The 15,984-nt window shown below is 45.8% G+C and overlaps 2 protein-coding genes and 1 long non-coding RNA gene across 4 annotated transcripts; 1 reads left to right on the forward strand and 2 right to left on the reverse strand.

Annotated features, from left to right (window-relative positions):
• Nucleotides 1–2,200: 2,200 nt before the first annotated feature.
• On the reverse strand, nt 2,201–7,244 carry immp2l (inner mitochondrial membrane peptidase subunit 2). 2 transcript variants are annotated; one of them, XM_088996327.1, is made up of 6 exons: nt 7,104–7,244; nt 5,374–5,538; nt 5,186–5,289; nt 4,250–4,315; nt 3,653–3,755; nt 2,201–2,497 (listed from the first exon to the last, which is right to left on the reverse strand). In XM_088996327.1, the coding sequence occupies exons 1-6, from the start codon at nt 7,107–7,109 to the stop codon at nt 2,372–2,374; spliced, it is 570 nt and encodes a 189-aa protein (XP_088852453.1). In that variant the 5' UTR covers nt 7,110–7,244; the 3' UTR covers nt 2,201–2,371. The 2 variants fall into 2 exon arrangements, with proteins under 2 accessions (XP_088852453.1, XP_088852452.1); XM_088996326.1 differs by lacking the exon at nt 7,104–7,244 and adding an exon at nt 6,540–7,015.
• Nucleotides 7,245–7,247: 3 nt separating this feature from the next.
• znf277 (zinc finger protein 277) lies at nt 7,248–15,591 on the forward strand. The gene is made up of 12 exons (XM_088996318.1): nt 7,248–7,406; nt 9,294–9,489; nt 10,614–10,702; nt 11,296–11,378; nt 11,461–11,552; nt 12,823–12,933; nt 13,002–13,134; nt 13,234–13,301; nt 13,380–13,476; nt 14,412–14,454; nt 14,541–14,715; nt 15,322–15,591. The coding sequence occupies exons 1-12, from the start codon at nt 7,379–7,381 to the stop codon at nt 15,500–15,502; spliced, it is 1,296 nt and encodes a 431-aa protein (XP_088852444.1). The 5' UTR covers nt 7,248–7,378; the 3' UTR covers nt 15,503–15,591.
• On the reverse strand, nt 13,379–14,491 carry LOC148897314 (uncharacterized). The gene is made up of 3 exons (XR_016114965.1): nt 14,389–14,491; nt 14,132–14,298; nt 13,379–13,512 (listed from the first exon to the last, which is right to left on the reverse strand). It is a non-coding gene; the product is annotated as an uncharacterized LOC148897314 (long non-coding RNA).
• Nucleotides 15,592–15,984: the final 393 nt, after the last annotated feature.

Below are 15,984 nucleotides of genomic sequence, written 5' to 3' on the forward strand. Positions count from 1 at the left end.
ATGAGAAGAACAGCGCCCGTACCTTCATGCCCCTCGCTGGTGGTCTTGATTTTCGTTGTTTGTTTTTTTTATCTTCAAGGGGGCAATTTCGACAGGACATTAGCATCGCTAGCATTGAGCCATCATTCCCTTGAAACGGACCGGGGTGTTAGCATTAGCATAAGCGCTTGCCACACACCCGATGGGATACTTGACACTTGTGACTTTGAGGAACTCGGCGACTCATCTTGAGGTCCTCTGCAAAGTCCCCATCAGGATTTCCTGGATTTGGCATCAAGGAGAAAGCATTTTGCTTCCTGACATGTTGAAAACATGGAAGCCATATTTGACCTTTTCAAATCAGGAAACAAAGGCTTGACCGTCTTCATGCAAGACATAAGACGCTTTAAATTCATGATGATGATGATGATTATAGGAGCAGTTGCACAAAGGAGATTGAAATAGAAGATGACGCGAAAGAGCCCAAAATGGGGCCGAGGGGCTCCCCCTTGATTTTGTCACCTGCCAAGTTTCCGTTTTGTGACCATGAACTCGGATTCTCTTTTTCTTGCCTTCAGAAGCATCGTCTTGTTGGAAGGTCAAAGGCCGTCTTGCCAAATTTGGAAGTTCCTTGACCCTTTTGGAACGGGGACCAAAGTGGTCTTCCAAAAGGTTCCTGAAGTGTGCAGCAGGTGTGGAGACAGCGCCGAGCGTTTCTCGCCATGACGCCGTGTCGCGTTGGCACACAATTCCGTCCGTCCGTCCGTCCGTCCACATCTGCTTCCGCTTAATGGTGACCGCAATTTTCCACTTGTTGTTTCCAATGCGGGAGCGCTGACAATTCCCCCTCCCCCACTGGACAAACTCCCCCCCCCCATATATATATATATATATATACAAAAGTCTGGTTATATCGATATGGGATATATCGATAGTCCCGGTTATATCGATACTATTTCTATGCACGCACGGAGAAAATTACATGCAAACAAGGTCGGATATATCGATATTTTTTCGGACTCCCTTGAATATCGATATAACGAGACTTTACTGTTTATTATATATATATATATATATATATATATATATATATATATATATATATATATATATATATATATATATATATATATATTCTTTTCCTTTGGGCTTTTCCCTTCAGGGGTCGCCACAGCAAATCAATGTCCTCCATCGATCTATATCTTCATGTCCTCTTGGACCACATCCATAAAGCTCCTCTTTGGTCTTCCTCTCTCGGTCCTTTCGGTCTCCTGCCTGGCAGTTCAAGACTCAGCATCCTTCTCCCCATATAGTGGGTCTCTCTCCTCTGGACATGTCCAAACCATCTGAGTCTGGCCTCTCTGACTTTCTCTCCAAAGCCTCTAATATGAGTTGTCCCTCTATGTACTCCTTCCTGATCCTGGTCACTCCCAAAGAAAAGCTCAACATCTTCAGCTCTGCTTCCTTTCTTTTCTTTCTTCAGTGGCACTGTCTCCAGTCCAAACATCATGGCTGCTCTCACCACGGTTTTATACACTTTTCCTTTCATCCTAGCTGAAACCCTCCTATCACACATCACACCTGACATTTTCTCCAGCCGCTCCAGCCTGCCTGGACACGCTTCTTCACCTCTTTTCCACACTCTCCATTGCTCTGGACAGTTGACCCCAAGTACTTCAAATCCTCCACCTTCTTTATCTCTTCCCCCTGTAGCATCACTCTTGCACTTGGATCCCTCTCATTCACACACATATATTCCGTCTACATTGGAGTCCAGACGGCTCGAATTGATACGGAAGGACTTCTTGAATCGATGGCAAACATGTATGCTTTCCTCTTCGGAACTATTGGAATCCTATTCATAAGTGGATGAGTAACAAGAAAGCCTCTTCTCCGAATCTGAACTCTCTGAAGCCATTGTTTTGATTCTGGAGCAAGGCAGTTTGTGAAGCAAGGAGTTTCCTGACGTGATGTCACGAACAAGGGGGCGGGACTTTCTGAATCTGCCCAGTTCCGAGCTCATTTGTGGCACTTTTGGAACACTTGAAGTCATTTTTCTTGGTGTTTTGCTGTATTTGACTCAAAATATCAGCCTGCGTATTTTAGATGCTATCAAACGTTTTTCTGATGTCAGTTAGGAAAGAAAAAAAAAATGCTGTCGGTTGTCCTTGAAAAGAAAAAGAAAGCCTCCAATAAATGAATTGAGAACCAATATCATATCACGAGTTGTCAACTTTATTGATCAAGTCACGGTGGCGACGCAACAAGAGTTTCTGTGTCAAAGTAGCCCGCGAGTGGAGTCCGTCGCGCTCCGGTTGGGAGCAAATGGTGCCGACTCGATTGTCAAATGTGAACACGGAGCCTCCCGCCAGCAGGAGGCGCCGTGACGCGTTCACTCGTCATGGTCGCGGCTGACGAGCGGCTCTCGGTTTGGCGGGAGACGCGCACGGATGCGCTGCCAGCGGCCCGGAGGCCAAATGATGTGAGACGCGCGACCGTGGACCAGCGCCAGAGACACCTTCCCGGAACACAAAAACACACACCAAACGTTGGGGGGTCAGCAAGAAGAAGCGCAAGATTCACAATACATTTCATTTTTAAGCACCTTTCAAAACTCTCACTTTACAGTCACAGGATCAGTTTTTCTGTGTGTGAGCGGCAGCAGCCAGACGCGCCAGCGTTCACTAAACCTGGAAGTAACTCAAATAGAGAGCAAGCTAGCTAGCGAATAGATAGCTAATATCTAGTGAATAGATAGCTAATACCTAGCAAATAGATGGCTATTAGCTAGCAAATAGATAGCTATTAGCTAGCAAATAGACAGCTATTAGCTAGCGAATAGCTAGCTAATAGATAGCCAATACCTCGAATAGATAGCCAATACCTATCGATGAAAAGGTTTCTTCAGCCGTCATCTGTCCTTCTTTGAAGGTGTCGGACGTTTCGCTTCTTATCCAAGAAACTTTCTCAGCAAACTAAAGTCTTACTGGTAGTTTAGGCCCTATATATATATCCCTACTGTCCAGACACGGCGGTGCCAGACTCTGCTATGATTGGTCCCTTCTCTCAGGTTGGGGGGAGTAGAGGACTACTCCCTGCAGCTCCTCCACTGATAGTTCCTGTCGTTCTAACGACTGGCCTGACTGCCCCATTTCGACCGCTATCACCTCATCGGTATTTCTAATCCTACGTTGCCTAAGCAGGCTGTTGTATGAACGATCCAAATTGAACCTCACCCCACCAGACCGCTTTAATGAAGGATTTAGTTGTTTGATGAAAATGGCTTCTTTTACTCACTCCCCTTTCAAAGCCTCTATGTTCTTTCGCTAACACTTTAACCTCATTGTCGTCAAATGAGTGCTTGCTAGCTTTTAGGTGCTGCCGATACCTAGCCAATCAATCGCTAATACCTAGCGAATAGATAGCTAATATCTAGCTATATCGCTAATAGATACATTAGCTAGGTAAATAGCTAGATCGCCAGCTAGATAACAAGATAGCCAGCGAATAGATTTTCAAGACTTCAACCTGTGGCCATTTTTGCACTTTTGCGCTAACCTTTAAATCTCCTGATCGATTTGTTTTTCAGGAGTAACGATAATATCCGTGTTTTCCAAAAAAGATATCAATCAGATAATCCGCAACGGAGGGTTCCTGCGGCGCTTGCACTGACCGGGCCAAAGGTGTTGCTGTCCAGACTGTGCCCGTGGTGGTCGCCCTCAATCCACAAGTGACCGTCGGGAATGCGCACGTGGCGCTTCTTGTAATGCAGAGTCCTGCGCAAAAAGAAACCTCGTCAACACCGAAAAACTCCACGCAAGGAAGGCCAGGACCCGGAATACAACCCCGTGGTCCCAATTTTCACTTCAAAGTCACAATTCAGGGTTCAAAGTGGGAATCGTGAGCTAGATAGCGAGCTCGATAGCCAGCTAGAAAAGCTAATAGCTAGCTAATAGATAGGAATAGCCAGCTAGATAGCTAATTATTGATAGCCAGCTAAGTATTCCATCAAAGGCTGTCAATCATCCGCTCAACCGATGAGCGCAGCGCCAACGCAAGTATGGACGAGTCGAGTGTGACTGACATTGGTTCATCTTTCATTTCGCTGATCAACTCCATATTGTTTTTCTACTTCTTCCTAGCATCGCTTTGCCGCTCTGAACTGTGAATTTCTCTCCTGCAAAACTAATAAAGGCTAAGCCAATCCAATCCAATCCCATGAGCATGCAAGAATGCAAAAAATAGTGCGCTTTCCACGGTGGGCGACCACCTGATGAAGTCTCCTTCCAGACCGATGACGCGCTTGATGATCTTCTGCTCGGGATTTCGGGGAGACCTGCCACCACACACACACACAGGAAGGAAGGAAGGAAGGAAGGAAGGAAGGAAGGAAGGAAGGAAGGAAGGAAGGAAGGAAGGAAGGAAGGAAGGAAGGAAGGAAGGAAAGAAAGCCGCACAATCCACTCATCGACAGACAAAAACAATCACAATCAGAATAATCAGAATAAGCATCATCCATTTCATTTCAAAGCGCCTTTCAAAACTCTCAAGGTCGCTTTACAGTCACAGGATCCGTTTTTCTGTGGGTGAGCAGCGGCAGACACATGCGCCAGCGTTCACTCAACCCGGAAGCTAGCGAGCTAATAGCTAGTTAATAGCTAGCCACCTAGACAGCTCGCTAGACAGATAGCCAATAGATAGCTACCTAGATAACCAGCCAATTATTCAGATAGCTAAGAGACAGAAAACAGATCGCTAGCTAGCTAGCTAGCTAGTTAGTTAGATAGCTCATAGACAGCAAATAGATAGCTAGCTAGATAGCCAGCTAGTTAGTTAGATAGCTAATAGACTGCAAATAGCTAGCTAGCCAGCGAGATAGTTAGACAGCTAATAGACAGCAAATAGATAGCTAGCTAGATAGCCAACTAGTTAGTTAGAGAGCTAATAGACAGAAAATAGCTAGCGAGTCAGCTAGATCATTAGATAGCTAATAGACAGCAAATAGCTAGCTAGTTAGTTAGATAGCTAATAGAGAGCAAATACAGTCACAGGATCCGTTTTTCTGTGGGTGAGCAGCGGCAGCCACATGCCAGCGTTCACTCAACCCGGATTAGATAGAAAGCTAGCTAGCTAGCTAGCCAATAGCTAGCTAGCTAGTTCCACATTGTCGGTGAAGACGCCAGCGTCAAATTTGTAGTGGACTTACATGATGGACACAATGTCTCCTCTCTGGACGTGGTACTTCCTGACACTCCAGCGGTTGAGGAGAACCACGTCGCACTGGGACGCTCCTTCCGGGTTCAGGAAGGGCTTGAACAACAACAACAACAATAACAACAACAACAACAACAACGCATGTGCAAGCGTTTGTTTTTTTTTTGTGGTGGGACTCACCTGCATGGACACGCCTTCCACCCTGGCCACGTACGCCAAGCGGTCCAGGACGGTCACGGTGACGGGCACGGCCACAAAAAAGCCACTGACAAAGGCGCGCAGGTAGCGTCGACCCCATGCCACCCCCTGAGACATGCTAGCCGGGAGGAGGAGGCAAACGGCCAGCTGGAAAACACCTGACAGGGTTATGTCATCCGCCTTCCAAATTTCAGCTTGCTCACTCATCAAAACTGGCTTTAGGTATCTAGCGGGCTATCTAGCTGGCTATCTAGCTAGCTATTTGCGGTCTATTAGCTATCTAGCTCTCAATTTGCTGTCTATTAGCTATCTAACTAACTAGCTAGCTAGCTATTTGCTGTCTATTAACTACCTAGCTATCCGTTTGCTGTCTATTAGCTATCCAACGAACTAGCTGGCTAGCTATTTGCTGTCTATTAGCTCTCTAACTATGTAGCTGGCTATCTATTTGCTGTCTATTGGCTATCTAACTAACTAGCTGGCTAGCTATCTATTTGCTGTCTATTAGCTATCTGACTAATTGGCTGGTTTTCTAGCGAGCTATTTATTCGCTGTCTGTCTAGGTTGCTAGCTATTAACTAGCTATTAGCTAGCTAGCTAGCTTCCAGGTTGAGTGAACGCTGACGCGTGTGGCTGCCGCTGCTCACCCACAGAAAAAAACTTGCCCTGTGACTGTAAAGTGAGTTTTGAAAGGCGCTTAGAAATGAAATGTATTATTATTATGATTATGTTACGAGCGCCGGGTTAGCATCTAACTCAAGTTTCTAGTTTGTAAAAGAGATCCTGGTGCATTTGATTTTTCCAGCCAATTTCTACATTTTCACAACGCTATTTTAATATACACGTTAATTCGTAATTTACTTCGAGTACATCTGACAAATTAACTGACTTAATATTTGACTGTTTGACCTCAACGTCACGGGTGTCCATTCATTGTGTCTCAGGAGCCAAAGGCTAGCCGTCTGGCTAACGACAGTCGATTAAGATCACATATTAACGATATGATCAAATCGTGGATGGACTGAAAAGGCCGCATACGTCATTTTACACTCAGGGATGATATCTTTGACCGCAAACGATCTCAGTGACGTGTGACTCGTAGATTATACTGCGCTAAATGACATCGATGCTAACACGAACACACTCACCGGCATACGCTTCAACTTCCTGATGCCGCAGGGGAAGTCCCCCGGGTCCTAAAGCCCGTTCCACACCGTAAGGATAATAATAATAATGATAATACATGGTATTTATAAGCGCCTTTCTGATGTCCCAATCTCACATTTGTATCTCTTTATTAAAATTCTGACAACGTATTCCCACTTCATTGAGTACACGAATAATAGCAACATAGCGTAAGGTTCAACGCTTGCGTTGTGCATGTTTGGGGGCTGGGCTTGTTGGGGTCGCGTGACGAAGGGAGGACCCGACCACGGGGGTTGGGAGAGCGCCTGAGGAGAATGTCTGCGCGTGAGTTGTGGCCAAACAACACCTCCCGTTTGTTTGTCTGTGTAGGCTCTCAGTCGTACATCTTCAAAAAGTACAGACCGCGGCTGAAGAAACCTTCTCCTCCTTTTGTTTGTGATAACCGCTAAGTTTTGTTATTAAAAGACCGACCCGCTATACCAGCGACTGTGCGCATCATTTGTCACGCCGAAGGGCATTACAATATATTTGAACTAAATTAGACAGATGCGAAGAAACACACTCACCGGCATACACTTCAATTTCCTGACGCCGCAGGGGAAGTCCACCCCGGGTCCTCAAGCCCTTTTTTATACATGCCCGGTTTTGTGTAATAATCAAAATCCTGACAATGTATTCTCACTTTAATTAGTACGGGAATAATTGTAACATTTATTTTAATTTAGCAGTCGCGTAACACGAATTGAGGCGACCCGCCTGCCGAAAACCTCATCGATTGTATATATTGTGGCATCCCTGCGATTGGTCAAATGCGTGGTGTTTTGTCACGTGGTGCAGGAAAATGGCGGCCAGCGTCAGCGGCGATGATGGTTTGTTGGACTTTGAAGAGTAAAATTGTGTCATTTTAAGCGCATTTTCCATCGTTTCGATGATTTCTTTGATTAAAATCAACCTGTGGTATTGTTAGGGAGAAACACACACCGATAACCTGTGCTATAGTTAGGGAGAAAAACACACAGATATCTTCTTCAACGCTTCCGTTTTGGACACCTTTAGCTGCGCGTGCTAGGATAAGCTAGCTAGTGCTTCAGCGTTCACCAAAGTCGATCGATGGACACGGAACAATCTGTCGTGGATTAAGTTTTAAGATATATTAATGTAGCATATGTAAACGATGGCGATCGTGGCCATTCTTTGTTTCCTCGTTGTGTATTTAGACGACGTCGTACTGTTTGTTATTAGCTAACATTTCAAGTCCGCGTTGTAAACATTGTCACTTACATTTCCTGGATAAACAAAGCTGGGCTGGGGTAAAAAAAGTCACGGGCAAAACGTAAAACCTTCAATAAACACGAGAAAGGATATGTGGGGCGTCATGCACGCATTGAGCATGACGTCGGGATGTGACAAATGTTGCAATAATAATTCATCACACATTTTCAAATGCCATATTAAAGTGCATTGAAATAGCTTTCACGTGACGTATAGATTATTGTTCTATGACAAATAATACATGAAAATAGATTATTGTTCTATGACAAATAATAAGGAAATAATGGCATTTTTAATTTGGGAAATATGAGGGGATTTTCTGCCAGTGATGACACTGTGAAAAAATGAAAATCTGTGACCGACTTCTTGATTACTGTTACAGTTTCTTATTTTTTGGCAGATATTAACGACTAAGGTACAATTGCAACGCTTTTGAAATTCTAAACAAGAACAGAAAAAGATTCAAAATATAAATGAGCAAATATCAACCATCGAATGCAGGCAGATTTTCGTCAAAATGGCTGTCACTGAATACTAGGAAAGAATATCTCTAGAAATATATGTGCTAATGCTTCTTTTTGCTTGAAACTTGGCAGTTATGGAGAAAAAGAGATATTCTACCACTTCTACGAGTTATAAAAATACAATTTACTCATCTTTATAAACTGAAACTTTGAGTCTCTATCTCCCCTTTCATCTGGAACTGCTCCAAAGAAAGCGCAATCCCAGAATAGTTGTTGTGTAAAGCGCTTTGTTGCAACCCCGCTTGTTGTGAAAGCGCAATGTATGAATAACCTTGTCTTGTATTGTAAATAAACGAGAGAGATACAACGTCCACAATTTGAATAATAATAATAATCGGCGCCTTTCAAAACTCTCAAGGACACTTTACAGTCACGGGATATTTTTTCTGCAGGCGAGCAGCGGCAGCCACATGCGCCAGCTTTCACTCAACCCGGAAGTAACATGGTCATCTTAAGAAAACCTTTATTTGTCTTACCCAATGACACAATTTACAGCAGTGAAATAATCCACATCCAAAATGTTGAAAATGAGCAAAGTCCCTGAAAAATTATGAGCCAAAGTGTTGACAATTCCCAAAATGCCTGAGAAATGACTTGGCACAATTTTGAAGATTAGAAAAATGATTTGCCAAAATGTTGAAAATGAGAAAAAAATCATCCAATTGAAAATGAGAATAATCCATTCCCAGGTCGCCATAAAACATCATTTTCTACTAAACAATAGAGCTTATTTTAGATCTACTAAATGTGCTCTTGTATTGACCGTCACGAAAGAAAGAAAGAAAGAAAGAAAGTGTCCTGTATGACCAAGTTGTCTAGTTCCAACCAAGATGGCGGCTCCCGAGAGCTTTTTCTTTCCGTCTTCCGGTCAAGCCACCGTGTTTGATGCTGACGCCACAGCAGACTTGTAAACAATGGATATCTTAGGAGGATTAAATGAAGCATCTGTTCTGGCGTTAGGTGCGGAGCGCATTCTGGACGCGCTGTGTTTCCCGGAGCCGGCCCATGCGGCCTCGCGACCTCCCGCCGAGACGCTGTCGTGTCTCTTGTGCTCGGAGTGGCTCCCTCGGACGCGCCGGGACGTCCTCCTCAAGCATCTCCTGCTGCAGCACAAGTTGGTCATCGCCGACGTGCCACTCATTGCGGACCTGCCACGGTAAATACATAGAAAGAAATATGGCTATTCATCTTACCTTTTCAGGTTCACATTTTAAAATAGCTGGCAAAAGTGTTTTCTCAATTTGACACGGCAAAAAAAATCAAGCCAATTTCACGACCGCAATTCAATAAATACAGTAAAGTCTGGTTATATCGATATCGGATATATCGATACTATTTCAATGCACGCACGGAGACAATTGCATGCAAACAGGGTCGGATATATCGATAGTCCCGGTTATATCGATATTTTTTCCGACTCCCTTGAATATCGATATAACGAGACTTTACTGTAGTTAAATAAATACATAGCTATAGCTAGCTAGCGCTACAAAAGCCAGCTAATAAGATCTTTAGCTAGCTATATAGTAGCTTGGTACCTATCTATTGGCTATCATTTAGCTAGCCAGCTCACTTTCTATCTATTTGAGTTACTTCTGGGTTGAGTGAACGCTGGCGCGTGTGGCTGCCGCTGCTCACCCACAGAAAAACTGATCCTGTGACTGTAAAGTGACCTTGAAACTCTTGAAAGGCGCTTAGAAATTAAATGGATTATTATTATATTGTCTAGCTGGCTAGCGATGTAGCTCACTGGCTATCGGCTATCTATTAGCTATCTGGCTAGCTTACTACCTATTTGAGTTAATTCCGTGTTGAGTGAACGCTGGTGCGTGTGGCTGCCACTGCTCACCCACAAAAACAAAATTATCTTGTGACTGTAAAGTGACCTTGCGAGTTTTGAAAGGCGCTTCGAAATGAAATGTATTATTATTATTATTATTATTATAGTTTGGCAGTGGAGAAATTGACATTTCACAGCAGCAAAGTAATGAAAGGAAGAATTAGAAAAACCAAATACGGGACCTGCTGTAAAGGCGCTGACGCGGATCTCTTATTGTTGTTCTTATTATAATAGTAATAACAATAACCCGTCTCACCGCTTATGGCTTGAAAAAAGGCAAAGGCATTCGCGCTGCCGTGGCCGCTCAAAAGTACCCCCGGTGTCAAATTTTGCTCCATTCCCATCATTTTTTTCCCCCCACAAATTTTGGACAGCTGATCAGTCCACACGCGGCGTGCATGGATGTGCTGTGATTGGTGGTTGTTTTTTTTTTTCTGCAGGTACCTTGTGTACTGGAAAGGCCGCTTCTTGGAGCAGCCAATCACTGATTTCTGCAGTGAGATCAAGACCAACTCCACTGGGCCCGTGGGTAAGGACTTACGTCCAATTACGTCCTTTTTTGGTGTGGGATTGAGACATGACAATTCACAAGTTCAGTGATACCTCAGCTTACCAACTTCATTGCTTCCCAGAAAGTGTGTGGAAGGCCAAACATTGATTTCCCATAAGAAACCATTACAAATGAGAAGAATCCGTCCCCAGGTCCCCATAAAACAAATTTTGACTAAATAAGCCTTAAAAGGACACAAAATGTACCTTATTGTATGCATAATAAATGTGCTATTGTATTGTAATGAAAGAAATAAGAGAAAAAAGGAAAGAAAGAAGTAGAAAAGCAAAATACCGGAGTCCTCTTTGGCATAACACCAGACTGCGGTGGGTCTTTTACAGTCCCATAATAGCAAAAGTACTCCACTCGATAACAAACCACGTGTGCACTCAAACAATGGGAGTGTGGAAAAGGAGTCCACCGACCACGGCGGCGCTCCGTGTGGTTTGTTTGCTCGCTTGCTATGCCAAGATGATTTTCTCACGAATGTCGTGTTTGTAAGGCGAAAGAAAAGTTGGTAAGCTAAAGCGTCGGTAGGCTGAGGCCTCACTGTACGCCCAATGGCCCTCCAGAGAAACAGGAGCGTTACTTCCTGCTGTGCGACGTCCTTCCGGAAGACCGCGCCCTGCGAGAGAAGCTCCAGCAGAAACGCCTGGTGACAAAGCCCGCCTTCCCGCCGTCTTCCGGGACGTCCGTCAAGCCAGCGCCTGATCTCTCTTTCTGCTTGGCGTGATCAGGAGGAGGTTCTGGAGCAGCAGCAGAAGGAACGGGACGATCGCAGCTTCCGTCGCGTGTGCATGTTCTGCAACGACCACTTCGCCGGCAACAGGTCAGATCGTCGGGATCGCAAAAAATCTCCGACCGGGAGAATTTCCGCCATTTTTCCCATTCGTTTGAATGGAGGCGCAGTACCGCCGGCGACCGCCAGTGGGCGCGACCCTGTTCAGGCCATTTTCCCATTCATTCTCTTCTTCTTTTCCTTTGGGCTTTTCCCTTGACGGGGTTGCCGCAGCGAATCGGCGTCCTCCATCTTGCTAGCGAGCTATGATCCGCAGGTTTGTTTTGGCCAAGCTTTTACGTCGGATGCCCTTCCTGACACAACCCTCTGTATTTATCCGGGCTTGGGACCGGCACAACAAGACTTATGAACAAGCAAATCCAAAATATATCCGTTAGGGATCTGCAAGATTGCCATTCAGAACGGGCCAATAATGACTGCAGCGTTTAAAAGATGTCGAGTATTCTAAAGAAAAACAAAATGATTGTGTTTTTTTTTCTGAAGAAATGCTCAAAATACAGTAGAACAATTTGCCGATTCTAAAATAATGAGAGTATTTTAAATGCCCACATTAGACACACGTGCTGTTTCCCAACAAAAAAAAAAGAATACACATTAAAATTGAGCCTTACATGGATGAGTCCTTCGCCAAACTATTCCGGGGCCTGCAGTACCTTCGGCGGCCGCCAGGGGCGCTCTCCTCTTTCATTTCAACGGAGGCCATCGCCCCGCCCTTCCAAACTAATAAGTACGGCGATACCTCGGCTTACAAACACTTTAGCTCACAAACTTTTCACCTTACGAACATTAAATTTGCAAGAATATAGTCTTGGCACGCGAACTAGTCTTCTGCGGACGAAGCAAACCCCACGGCGGCTGGCGGACTAGTTTTCCACACCCTCTTTCTTTGAGTGCGGATGTGGTTTGTTAACGAGTGGAGTACTTTTGCTATTATGGGACTGAAAAAGACCCCGCCGCAGGCTGGCGTTAAGCCAAAGAGGACACAAAAGAAAATGGCTGTCGAGCAGAAGAGGTGTGCGATTGTGTGACTCGCGTCCCAGTGCCGGTATGCTAAGTCGGTCGGCCATTGCTACGTGTGGCTAAGGGTGTTTCTGCGTTGTCCAAACAACGGTCTCGGGCAATAGAAGAGGTTGAAAAAGTTTTGTGGATTTGGATGAACGAAGAGTAGCTAGATAGCAGTGGACGGTGTGAGTGAGGGTATTATTACCGCTCAGAAAGCACGGCAACTTGACTCGGACATCATCACGAGGCAACGACGTCGAGCACCGTCACAGCGGCTAATTGCCCGACGTGTTTTCAGGTCGGATCTCCTGAACCACATGGCCCACGAGCACGCCTTCAGCGTGGGCCTTCCCGACAACATCGTCTACTGCGACCAGCTTCTGGACACGCTGCAGAGCAAAGTGGACAAGTGCGTACGTCCAAATGTTGTTGCGGAGAATCACGGCGGCGGCCTTCATTGTGGGATTGTCGCGTCAGCCTGCAGTGTTTGTACTGCGAGAAGACCTTCAAGGACAAGCCCACGCTGAAGGATCACATGAGGAAGAAAGCGCACCGCCGCATCAACGCCAACAACCGACAATACGACCGGTTCTACATCATCAACTACCTGGTAGCCGCGCCGTCGGCCATTTTGCGCACAGCTGCGTTGTCCCGGCCCGACTCGACGGCAGCTTGAAATGAGCCCGATTTCACGTGCGACCGCCGGCAGGAACTGGGGAAGACGTGGGAGGACGTCCAGAGCGAGGACGACCGGGAGCTGCTGGACGACAAAGACGAGTGAGTGGACAAGTGGCGTCGCCGCTCCTTGTTTGGTTGTTGTTGTTGTCCGTTTTGAAGGCCTTTGTCTCTCGGCAGCGACTGGTCCGACTGGCGCTCGCGTCCCATGTCGGCCGTCTGCTTGTTCTGCGATCTTCGGCGCGACGCCACGGATGACATCTATGCTCACATGAAGGTAGTTGGCGCTACTTCATTCGTTCCCACAAAGTGTCTGTGGAAGGCCAAAAGTTTGTCAACCATCAAACAAGGAGAATGATCCCTTCCCGGCCGGGTCCCCGTAAAACATCATTTTCGACCGAATAAGCCTTAAAACCACACCAAATAGACCTCACTTTAGCTAGAATAAATGTGCTATTGGATTTGTGATTCAAGAAATAAACTGTACACATTGACACAAGAAGATGAAATGGAATATCGTTTGTAGAGTGATACCTCAGCTTAAGAACTTCATCACTTCCCAGAAAGTGCGACTGACAAACATTTATTTCCCATAAGAAACCATTCAAATGAGAATAATCCGTTCCGCGGTCCCCATCAAACACCAGTTTCTACTGAATAAGCCTTAAGACGACACCAAATGTACTTTATTTTATGTGCCTTTGTGATGGTGGTTGATGGAGTTGCCTCTTGACGATATCCGAGTGAAGTTGGCGCGCTTTCTGGCTGATAATACCCTCACTCACACTGTCCCCTTGGAGCTGCTTTTCTTTAATCCAAATCAAAGAAAGTTTTTCAACCTCTTCTACTGCCTGAGACCGTTGCTTAGACAACACACAAACACCCTTGGCCACACGTAGCGTACTGGCACGCTAAGTCACACAAACGCACACCTGGTTGGTGTTTGTCCATGATCTCCTTCTTCCGCTCGACCGCCATTTTCTTTTGAGCTTGCGGTGGGCTCTTTTTCCACGTCTGCACTCAAAGGGGATGTGAAAAACGAGGCCGCCAGCCACCGCGGCGCCGTGTGGTTCGGTTGGTCCGCCAAAAACTAGTTTGTCTGCCAAGATGATATTGTTGCGAATGTCATGTTGGTGAAGCGAAAAGTTTGTCGGATAAAGCGGTCGGTCGGTCCTAAGTTGGAAGTCACCTGTATTTGTGTCTGTGTTTCAGGAAGCTCACGACTTTGATCTGCGGCATCTGAGGGCGGAGCTCAGTGAGTCTCCCGGCGCCACCCCACGCACACGATCTGCTGTCTAAAGCGTGACACCCCCCCCCCCCCCCTATCCGACCCCCCGCCAGACCTGAAGTTCTACCAGCAGGTGAAGCTGGTCAACTTCATCCGCCGTCAGCTCCACCAGAACCGCTGCCACGCCTGCCAGGGCAAGTTCGGCAGCCGGGACGACGTCCTGCGCCATCTGCGGGAGCGACGGCACGCCATGATGCTGCCCCCCGCCCGCACCTGGAACCAACCCCAGTCAGTCGCCTCCGCCGGCAACCTTCACGCCCGTCGTCCTGATCGATCGATCGATCGATCGATCGATCAATCATTCATGCCTGTGATGGCTTTGGCGTCAAAGGAGCTTCCTGGAAAGGGAAGGTTTTTTGGGTTAACCAAGTATTACATACATAAAAAAATTAAAAACCAAATACAGTAAAGTCTGGTTATATCGATATGGGATATATCGATAGTCCCGGTTATATCGATACTATTTCTATGCACGCACGGAGAAAATTACGTGCAAACAGGGTCGGATATATCGATAGTCCCGGTTATATCGGACTCCCTTGAATATCGATATAACGAGACTTTACTGTATATATATTAGATAAGCTGATACATCAACAGATAACTGCAGGAATAAACAAATGAATGTACGAATAACTAAATAGGCATAAGAAAAGAAATGTGTGGTTGTTTACTAGCTTTTTGGAACACGACTTGATGGGAATCGTCACTTCCAACTGAAAAGACTGCGCGCATTTCTCGCCGAATCCCCCATTGCGTCGTCAATAAGGATCCTCGTGAAAGGATCAATGTCCCGATTGGTTGTTGTGAAGCGCTTTGGTGCGCCCCGTGCAGGTACTACTTCCCCACCTACGAGAACGACGCCCTGTTGTGCGCCTTGTCCGACGGCGAGGAAAGCGACGGACGAGCGCCGGAAGACGGCGTCCCCGTCATCGCCGAGGACTTGATCGACAAAGACAACGGCGTCCTCAACCATCTGCTCCACCAACACGCCCCATCAAAAGTCCTGATGTGATGGACAACACCCACTTGTCTCTTTGGGAGGGACACTTTTTTGTTTGCTTTTGCTTCCAATCCAAATGCAATAAATGCATTTCCATTTGCTCCTTTTGTCACCTTGTGGCGCATTTCTTGGATTGGATCGCATTAGCCTTTGTTAGGGGGGAATTGTAGCTAGCTATCTATTAGCTTTCTATCTGTGTATTTAACAGTGACATTCAGTGTATTAAGCAAGTAACTAGATAGCTAGCTACTACAGAGCTATCTAGGTGGCTAGCTATCTGTTGGATATCTATTAGCTGGCTAGCTAGCTTTCTATCTATTAACTTCCGGATTGAGTGAACGCTGGCGCGTGTGGCTGCCGCTGCTCACCCACAGGAAAAAATTATCCCGTGACTAAAGTGACCTTATAGAGCTATCTAGGTGGCTAGCTATCTGTTGCATATCTATTAGCTGGCTAGCTAGCTTTCTATCTACAGTAAAGTCTCGTTATATCGA

Source organism: Hippocampus bargibanti, linkage group LG05, assembly GCF_051943395.1.
Source record: "Hippocampus bargibanti isolate YZ-2025 linkage group LG05, ASM5194339v1, whole genome shotgun sequence".
Classification (NCBI taxonomy): Eukaryota; Metazoa; Chordata; class Actinopteri; order Syngnathiformes; family Syngnathidae; genus Hippocampus; species Hippocampus bargibanti.

Excerpts from the sequence above, each read along its gene's own strand:
- immp2l (XM_088996327.1), bottom strand. Across the intron at positions 5,290-5,373 it reads TGGAAGGCGTGTCCATGCAG|CCCTTCCTGAACCCGGAAGG; the intron begins GTGAGTCCCACC and ends TTGTTGTTCAAG. Across the intron at positions 4,316-5,185 it reads GGAGACATTGTGTCCATCAT|GTCTCCCCGAAATCCCGAGC; the intron begins GTAAGTCCACTA and ends GTGTGGTGGCAG.
- znf277 (XM_088996318.1), top strand. The coding sequence starts at position 7,379 with ATGGCGGCCAGCGTCAGCGGCGATGATG. Across the intron at positions 13,135-13,233 it reads TCTACATCATCAACTACCTG|GAACTGGGGAAGACGTGGGA; the intron begins GTAGCCGCGCCG and ends GACCGCCGGCAG. Across the intron at positions 14,716-15,321 it reads CGCACCTGGAACCAACCCCA|GTACTACTTCCCCACCTACG; the intron begins GTCAGTCGCCTC and ends CGCCCCGTGCAG.